General features: G+C 32.1%; 1 protein-coding gene across 2 annotated transcripts; it reads left to right on the plus strand.

Moving 5' to 3' along the window:
- The first annotated feature begins 6685 nt into the window (after positions 1-6685).
- Positions 6686-9744, plus strand: LOC106293172 (NAC domain-containing protein 7-like). 2 transcript variants are annotated; one of them, XM_013728840.1, is made up of 5 exons: positions 6686-6959; positions 7895-8081; positions 8184-8455; positions 8556-8840; positions 8997-9742. In XM_013728840.1, the coding sequence occupies exons 2-5, from the start codon at positions 7922-7924 to the stop codon at positions 9306-9308; spliced, it is 1029 nt and encodes a 342-aa protein (XP_013584294.1). In that variant the 5' UTR covers positions 6686-6959; positions 7895-7921; the 3' UTR covers positions 9309-9742. The 2 variants fall into 2 exon arrangements, with proteins under 2 accessions (XP_013584294.1, XP_013584293.1); XM_013728839.1 differs by having other exon boundaries at positions 8556-9744.
- The last annotated feature ends 568 nt before the right edge of the window (positions 9745-10312 follow it).

Consider the following 10312-nt stretch of genomic DNA (forward strand, 5'->3'; position numbering starts at 1 on the left):
TAACATGATAGCTAAAGTATACTCAAAACACCAACAATACTTATTGATTCTCAATCCAAATATTCAAACCAAACCAATTTATATGTTAATTTTAGGTACTTTGACATATGCTATTCAAATTTATAAGTAATATATTGTTTTGTTTATAGATTTTGAGAAATTTAAAGTATATAATGAATTTTAAAATTTTTTAAATAATTTAAATGGGTTATCCGAACCCGAACCGAACCCGCAAAGATCCGAACCGAACCCGAACCGAAATTTAGAAATACCCGAATGGGACTGAAATCTTTGAACCCAAAAACCCGAAACCCGAATAGACCCGAACCGAACCCGAATGGGTACCCGAACGCCCACCCCTAGTGGTAAAGGACTCACAGCTGTGAGCACCGCCACCTGGGTTCGATTTCCGGCCACTGCGGATTTAACATTCGGGCCGCAGCGACACAGATTAGTCTCTTGGGCCTGGAAAGCCGTTGGGGAAACTGTGTTTAATCAAAAAAAAAACTAGACCGATTTGGCATCTGGCATTTGGCCAGCTATTTATAATTGTAAGATCAAACCAAAAGATATGGATATTGGTAGAATCGTTCACATGGAAGTGTTTCACTTTTCTTTTCTTCTGGACACGGAAGTGTTTTCACATGTAACAAGTTTTTCTCATGGGACAAGAAACTGACAAAAGAAACAAACTTTCCCACGTGGTTCAATTCTTAGGACTTTCCGCAATGATTAGGGTTGTGGGACAAGTTGGCAGCAAATATATATATTCTCATATACACATACACCACGTGGTCATACGCCAATTCCCTAGAAAACCCTAAAACTAAAAAGCCTTGGACTTGAACCGTTTATTTAGACTTCAATTATGCAATAGTGTATAAAAGAGCTAAATTAATTTATCAGGCCTTCTACTTAATGTGTCATGATAATCACTGTAGGGTATAAGATAATACTATAGTAGCAGGATAGTTATTGAAGGTAACTAAAAGTATGCAGGATAGTATATATAATTAGTTGTCTTGAACGTTTATACATACAATTGATTCTTTTTCTTCTTCTTTAATAAAACAACTGAGATTTTATCATGCTATAGTTTAAATAACAAACTAAAGTAGTAATAGTAGATTTTCATTGAGATTCTTCTTCTAGAATCCAAAATTATAATAATAGCTTTATTATATTTGTTCATAATTGTAACTTGCAATTTCAGCAGGATCTATGTGAAAAGTATTATATTGACCATTTTGTGGTTAATTGTAACGTATAATCTTAGATTCGATATGTAAAGAAATAACTATTATATTCTTATTTTTATTTTAACATATATGGTAGGTGGCCCAATGAGAGCTCACCATTCACCATTCACCATGCATTCACCATTCACCATTCACCATTCACCATTCACCAATCCAAACCAAAACTTTTATTAGTGTATACTATACATATATTACAGTTTATAACAAGAGAAAATTATAACTTATGTTAAACTAGCAAATAATAATTATTGAAACTTTATGCATTAGTTCCAACCATTGTATCCTAGTAATCAACTAGTGAACTCGAAACACCTTTTTGGTGTGTAGAAATATATAAGTAATAGCGTGGAATTGCTGATGATAATTTAATTTCAGTATCAAATAGGTAATGGACAAGAGGCGAAGTGGGACCTAAAATGATACTTTTGGGATCACGGTCTTTACTTTTGCTTCACTTCTATGCTTCGTTTCAACAACACACAAAAGCAAAAAAGAGAAAGTATATATATGAAACGAAACATTTCCAGTTTCTTCTCTATTTGCTTTTTTTTTTTTCTGTATTACACTTGTATTAATAAATGATATTTTAGACACCAAATCTTTTGCCGGAAGTCCCTAACATCAGCCGCATAACCATCCGATATTTGATGGACTTACCTAAACACAAACTTACCTAGCTATATTCTATAGAACTTACCTAATATGTATTTTTAAAATATTATCCTGTTAGTTGGTTAGTTAATTAGTTAAATGATTAAGGAATATTGACTGAGACGTGCCTACCTTGTATTGAAAAAGGCGTTCGCCTCGTATCTCCGATTAATATGATTTTTTTTAGGGTTCTAAAATTTAAATTTATTTCTAATCTAGTGGTTTATACTTATTTTTTTAAAAAAACTTTCCACGAGAGTCGACCGACCCACCTTATGAATTCATGTATTTTTTCCTATATGATATAATATATTCACGTAATAAACTTATTCTTTTACAGTGTTAGACTTGTATATTTGGTGAAAATGATATATCATATTAGAAAACTGTTTTCACTATAGTTGTAAATAAGTTTATTTAAAATTTGTATTAGGCCCCTAAAACCCTTAGCACGACACTGGTTCATATTGATATAGTTAACAGGGGAACCAGTTTTTATTTTATTAATAGTTTCTTTAGAACAAGAAGATTTGAATGTATTGATCAATAGCAAATAACTACATAAACAAAATTATGTGCGGTTTTGCTTCAGTACGTCGTTGAAACTTCGGTAGCATTTTGACATCTGGCCTTTACTTAATAGGAAAAATTATAGAGAATCACGGATAGATCGATGTTAGAGAATCCTAGAAGGAAAGCCTGCTAGGAAAACATGTCTATTAAACTGATAACTCGTACAAATTTTTGTAAGGAAAATTCCACATCGGGGCTGGAAATTTTTAAGTATACCAATGTCGTGTGTCAATTTGGGGTATACCATAAGAACCACCTTTTGGAGTAAAGAATGTGAAAAGTACATACATGGAAGTTGTTTAATTGAAGCAAGTAATGGTAGTTCCATGTCCATATTACTATTAACAATATTGTTATATCATACATAGTCTGTGCTAAACGTATATCATAGTATATTTACACGAAATGTAATTGTTAACTTGACCAACTAAAAATAAAATCGGAATTAAGGAAGGTTTAAGAGAACGGGAAACGGGATGGGACCCACGTGACCAACCGGCCTGCAACAACAAATCGTGAGACTAATGATAGTGGGCTCGCTCACGCCGGACCAGCAGCCGCCACGTCAGCACATCATTCCGTTTTTCTTTGTGGGTCCCGCGTCCCACTTACAACCGCTTAAACTCGCTGTTTTTTTAATCAACAATTTTCGTTCTAGTCAGTCATTGATCCACAATTTTACCAAGTATCCGGTTAGACACTGAGCTGAGCGTAACTAAGCTGACTAGTTTTACAGAACTGTTTTCATGATGACATTTTATCAAAACATATTGCACTGAACAAACCCTAAAGTAATTCTGTATTATTTTTGAGAAGCTCTTCTCTGCTTTTTCTTTTCTTAGAAAAAATGAAAATAAGAGATGAAAATATAGCGTACATAATAACTAAATATTTTTTGTTTCTAAGAGCATCTCCAAAAATGAACTCTATTTTGAAGTTTCTAAAACTCTATATTTGAAGTTTAAAGGTGTTCTTCTCCAAAACCAAAACTTCAAACTCAATTTCAAAACTATTTATATTTTATAATATGGTCCTTCTATTTGTCATAACTAATCTGAATTCATAAAACTTTTTTAAATAACTAGCACATATATAAACATATTACAACAATATTAAATAATAAATATTCTATTAAAATATAAATAAATAAATAAAAATAACTTAATTAATATTAAACTTCAAACAAAATACAATATTTTTCCTTAAAATGATTTTTGTAATGCATATATGATCTATTAGTGCATTTCAAAGTAAAAATGGCTCTCCTCATTTTTACTTTGTAAATTACGAGCTAAAATTTGTTGAAATCAGATGATATTGATACTTGTAAATACATTAAATCGGAACAAGAAAGTAAAAGAGAAACATAAAATATTGCTAAAAGACTAATTTCTTTTCGATGATATTAATACTCGTGAATATATTCGATATGAACAAGAAAGAATCGTAAGGAAAAGACATCAAAACAACTACAACAACCATCTTCAGTTACACAAAAAAAATTTGGACAATATTTGAAAATTTTGAAGGTTCCGGATCAGACTTACCTTATTATTAGTGTTGTTATAATATTTAAATTTGTGTAGTAGTTATGTCTTCATATAATTTTTAAAAATCTTTTTGTTAAATTCTTTTGTATATTATTGTTGTCTAAATCTAGTTTAAAATATTTTAAATCTTATTTTAAAGTTTTATTTAATTTTATGTGTAAAATTTAAAATTTGTGAACAAAATTTAAAATATTTATGAGATATAATTTTTTAAGGATTAAAATAATAAACGAGAAAATATTTATGAATCATAAAGGTTATGTGTGATTGTAGGGACCAAAATGCAAATAAAAATATGAAACTTCAAATTTGAAGTTTTGAGTAGTGAAACTTCAAATATAAAGTTTCAATTTTGAAGTTTCTTTTTGGAGAGCAAAAAACTTCATATTTGAAGTTATTGAGTGTTTTTTGGAGATGCTCTAACGGATAGAAATGCATGCTCCAACAATCACAATATAACCAATGGCCAAAACTTTTATTTAAAAGTCTCAAGTAGAGAGAATCACTATATAAGTTATTTAATTAATTAGTTTAAGATCAATCTTTTCATCCAATTGGTTTAAGTTTAAACAACACGGAAACGGGTATATCTATGGTTACTTTTGGAGTTTCCAAAGGGTGAAAATGTAATAATGTTATTAGAGAGTAATAATTACTTTTCAAAAGTATCATATAAATATATTTTACAGGTTATTCTTCAAGAAGATTCTTAGTATTTTCGGTATGTCCCCGCATTTTATTTTGTCAGAATGATTTTTATTTTTATTTTTATTTTTAACCACTCAGGATAAATATCAAATCTATTAAATGTCAAAACTAATTTTTGGAGGAGTTGTAACTTTTTTTTGGCATCGCAACTCACATGTTTATTTGGAATGCCAACACATTTTGAGTTCGTGTAACAGTTGAATCGAACTTGATGTTGACATTCCAAATCTATCTTCCTGCACAAGTTCCAGATTCGTAGATGAATCTATATAAATAAATATTGTTATTATGGTAAAAGAAAAAATGAATATCGTAGAAAATCACACATAATTTTGTGATGTTCTATGTTTGTGGTTACAATAAATAAGTTCACTTGTAATGAAAAAAACTATTATAGTTTTAAGAGTACATTTTTAGTCCTGGGGACTAAAATTACTGAATCACATTGCAAAATAATATATATACATTTAATAATTCACCATCAACAAAAATAATTAGAAAAACAACCCCATACAGACTTTTGTCAATTTTACATTACTAACAGATACACTATTTGAATGAATTAAATTAATAATATTTTCAAATTTTATTGCGCTAGTTAAACTCTTATAGTGAATAACTTGGGGAAAATGAGCATTTAATTCCAGAAAATCAGAAACATTGATGTTTTTACATGCTTATCAATTTTGGAAATCCCGACTTTCCACTCATGAGACCATAACTAGATGAATTGCCCACTTCAATCATGTATTCCACACCCAAATCCTCCTACAAACATAGCATCCAATATTGATTTTCGAAATCTATCCTTCTATAATTGCATCTAACTGAAAAGAACAGATGATTTACAGAGTTTGAACCAGAAGAATTTTGAGTCGTTTCCTGACAAAGAATCTTGTTTTTCTCGAAGTTCTTCATCACATCTTCGGAAATCGCCTCTGTACTTGCCAGAGTTGTCTTCTCTCTCAAATTAGGGTACCAATTTGGCGATTTCGAGCATCTGAGATATAATGGAGAAGAAGATTGATAAAAACTAACATAGACATTATTTACTTAACGGTTGACTTTTTTGGACATTAATTTGCCGAGTCAACAAATAGTTGGAGCATAAAAACGTGCGAGCAATAGTTCAGTATTTAAATTGCTGATTTGAAATAATTCAGGAATTAAATGCCCATTTCCCCGAATAACTTGCATCTTTATATTGGTCCTTATGCTCTATATATTGCCTTTGGACAACCCTCTCAACAACTAACACTGGGACTAGTTGACCTAATTAACCTTCAAGTATATTATCATCAGAAGGTTTTGAAATAAGGAAAAAACTATGAAATATTTACATAAAACATGACTGTCTTTTAGCATTAAGTGTTTTTGTGCAGTAACGTTAGAATAATTACAGTACATTATATCGAGCAGAAAAAATGTCTGAAATTTTCTGGATGTACATGTAGAGATATATCTACAAAGATTTTCTCGCAAACCTACACAATCAAACTAGCAATATATATCTAAACTAGTTAAGGTACTTTTAGTAAGGATATAGCATTCGGGACACAAAAATGTGAAACTGAAACCAAGAAAATAAGCTTAATACGAGGACAAACAAATAAAGAACCTTAATTAATATTTATGATCAAGCATATCCATCAAGAACTGGTGGGTGGTAATGGATGTTGCCACCTCTCTCTCTCTCTCTCTCTAAATCTTACTTTATCTCCTTATCCTCCTCTCTCATCTCCCCCAAAGCTTTTGCAACAAATAAAGTTATCTTTCTCTCTGAGAGGAAGAAGGAAAGTTTGATTGATAGGGAAAGAGAGAGAAAGAAAATAAAATATAATAGATTACTAGGACACGATTGTGATCTTTTGTTTTGTATCTTGTGTGCGCGCTCTCCTTCTTTTCTTCTTCTTTTCTTCATCCATTGATCTTCTTTATATAACCTTACTCTCTCTCTCCTTTTTCGCATTCTTTCTATCATTTCTTCTTTCTCTCTCGGGATCTAATATCTCTTTCCAATAACCTATTCCCGAGGAGAACTGTCAAATCTTGTCCATTCTACTTTCAGGGATCCTTCGATATCTCTCTCTCTCTATAGTTTTGTGCTGAAGTGTTCAAACTTCTGATGAGAAGAACATACAATAGCCGAAAACATAAATATTTTGTTAGGAGCTGTTGAAAAGTTTTCAGCTGAATCTTGTATCTAGAGTTACTTCAGGTAAAACCCTAATTCTCTGCCAGCCTTCTACTCTTATTCCGATCCTCACCTGCCTTCATAAATAATTTTGCTAGTTTTTGTTTCTTTTTTAGGTAAAAAGAAAACTCCTTTTGAATCATCTTTAATCCTTTATCATCATCTTCAACAATCACCTTGATTATCATCATCATATTCATCTCATCATACTCAGTGTTGCTGATGCTACAAGCAAAGCAAAATATCATATAAATCTAAAATATTAATTTAATAAATTAACAACTGATTAGGTTTCTTTTTATGTTCTGTTAAGTAAAAATTTTCATTGGATTTGTATACGACAAACTAGAAAATCGATCATCAAATATTTGCAGTTTGTTTTCCTCTTCTTTTTTTTGTCAAAATTGTTTTCCTCTTCATCTTCTGAACTTTACTTGTTTCGTTATTACTTATATGCAATTAAATATCCAAGATGATATTATACAAATGAAGCAATAGTTAAACAGAATTTTATTTTAGTTACTCTTGTTCGAAAACAAGAGTTACTCGATCTAGTGCATGATAATCTAATTAAATAATTTTTAACTATTATATCATATGATAATTGGGAATTGTTTGGTTTGTTTCACTGATTTTAGTTTTTGGGAAATTTCAATTATATACCACGAATCTAAATAAAAATGAATTATTCTCGAAGAAAGATAGTTTACCATGCGACTGGTCATAATCATATATAAATGCAACAAAACTACTTCTTGTCATAAGTAAAAATGTATGACGTTCTGTCAATTCTGAGTGTAAATTATCCTCTTATAAACTAAGCATAGACGCTAAGACGCACAATCATAACCAAATCACATAATTATGTAGTAAATCTAACTAGCTATAACATTATATCTTGTGTTCTCAGGTGCATGCTTTTATTTTCATTTTGTTTGATGCTATTTTCTTATAAGCAGTTTGCTAATCGATCACGAAGACAAAGGATGAATTCATTTTCCCTCGTTCCTCCGGGTTTTAGATTTCACCCAACAGATGAAGAACTTGTCGACTACTACCTAAGAAGAAAAGTTGCATCAAACAGAATAGAAATCGATTTTATAAAGGACATTGATCTTTACAAGATTGAGCCATGGGATCTTCAAGGTTTGCCAAGTCCCATTATCTTTATAGCCTTCATTCCTTTATTTTAATTTACTAATTAAGGAAAGTTTTATAAAAAGTGATTACATTACTTTGTATAAATAGAGTTGTGCAAAATTGGACATGAAGAGCAGAGTGATTGGTACTTCTTTAGCCATAAAGACAAGAAGTATCCCACAGGGACTCGAACCAACAGAGCAACAAAAGTAGGGTTTTGGAAAGCCACTGGAAGAGATAAGGCTATATACTTGAGGCACAGTCTTATTGGTATGAGGAAAACACTTGTGTTTTACAAGGGAAGAGCCCCAAATGGACAAAAATCCGATTGGATCATGCATGAATACCGCTTAGAAACTGATGAAAATGGAACTCCTCAGGTACTGTATCAACCCTACAACATAACTTCCCTTTGCAATTTATTTGGTTTTTATATATGCTAAATCTCTAATCTCTCCATTATATGATATTTGGGTGTAGGAAGAAGGATGGGTCGTGTGTAGGGTTTTCAAGAAGAGACTGACTGCAGTTAGACGAATGGGAGATTATGACTCATCGCCTTCACATTGGTATGGCGATCAACTCTCTTTTATGGCCTCTGAGCTGGAGACAAACGGGCCACGGCGGATCCTCCCCAATCAGCAGCAGCAGCACCAGTACGAGCACCAACAGCAGTTACCATATGGCCTCAATGCATCTGCTTACATTCTCAATAATCCTAACTTGCAATGCAAGCAAGAGCTAGAGCTACAATACAACCACCTGGTACAACATGATCTTCTTCATGAATCTCCTTTATCATTAATTCAACTTCCTCAGCTTGAAAGCCCTAATATCCAACAAGCTAATAGTAATAGCAACTCTATTCCTTACGGAACAAGCAACAACGATAATAACTCGAGTGAGATTGCTAACTTGCAGCAGTCGAATCTCGCGCATGAAGAACAATTGAATCAAGGGAATCAGAGTTTCAGCTCTCTATACATGAATAGCGGGAACGAGGAAGCGATGGACCAAGTCACGGACTGGAGAGTTCTTGATAAATTTGTTGCTTCTCAGCTCAGCAACGAGGATGCGGCCACAACTTCTGCTTCTCTACAGAACAATGCCAAGGACACAAGCAACGTGGAGTGCCAAGTTGATGAAGAAAAAGATCAGAAGAGGGTTTCAGACATGAGAGACGAATATGCTGCTTCTACATCTTCGAGTTGTCAGATTGATCTATGGAAGTAAGCAAAAAGAGAAGACTTTATCATATAAATGCATATATACATAAATCTATATACGTACACGCGAACACTAATCAAGTGTAGATGATGATGATGATGGTACAGATTTATATTTGCTTTGATTGATTCTTACTACATTATTGAACTTATATATGTTATATGCATATGTACATGGCGTATCGATGCATACATATACTTGTACTCGATATGATTAACCATATATACTCTAATCTAAGTCATGTAACTCCAATATTTTCTAGTAAACAGTTGTACCTTATTATTTTTCATATTCTCACTGTACTATATAGACAATTCAATTTGTTCTTTAGAAGTGCACCATATTAAAGTTGAAAATCAAGATTCTTGAATTTCATATTCTGGACAATAATGCTTGAATTATCTATTTATTAAACATGTCCAATAGTATAATACACACAATCTACAAGTCATAAGTATATATAGCAAATTCAGAATATGTATTCAAATTAGACATGTGGTCTGACCACTTACCGGAGTTGTGTTTATGGGGATAATAACCCCAAGGAAGCTTGAAGGATATGTATCACCATAAATAGTGAACAAGAAAATGGAGAAGAGAATGTGGCTTGAAGAAGGTACACAAGTTTAATGACATCTTGGCTCGAACAATATTATGTTATATAGAGACAAGCCGTGGAAAAAGAAGGGAAAGTTTTCATTGTTTCTTCTAGTCGCAAGAAAGAAACTAAAGGTAATCACTTTTTTCTCATGAAGAATTTTATACTTATTGTGTTTGCTTCAAGGTCGGCATAAAAAGAAACCGTATATTATAATTTACTTCGATAATTTTTCTAATACTTTTACCGCGTTTAATGAATAGTACACTACAAGAAAACAGCGGCATACTGAGGGAAAAAATCTTCGGTATTTCGTCGGAATAACGCTATTCCGACGACATACCGACGAAAAAAGTCCTCGGAAATTCATCTTTCCTCGGAAATCCCTCGGAAATTTCCGACGGAATTCCGA

Source organism: Brassica oleracea, chromosome C5 (genome assembly GCF_000695525.1).
Source record: "Brassica oleracea var. oleracea cultivar TO1000 chromosome C5, BOL, whole genome shotgun sequence".
Taxonomy (NCBI): domain Eukaryota; kingdom Viridiplantae; phylum Streptophyta; class Magnoliopsida; order Brassicales; family Brassicaceae; genus Brassica; species Brassica oleracea.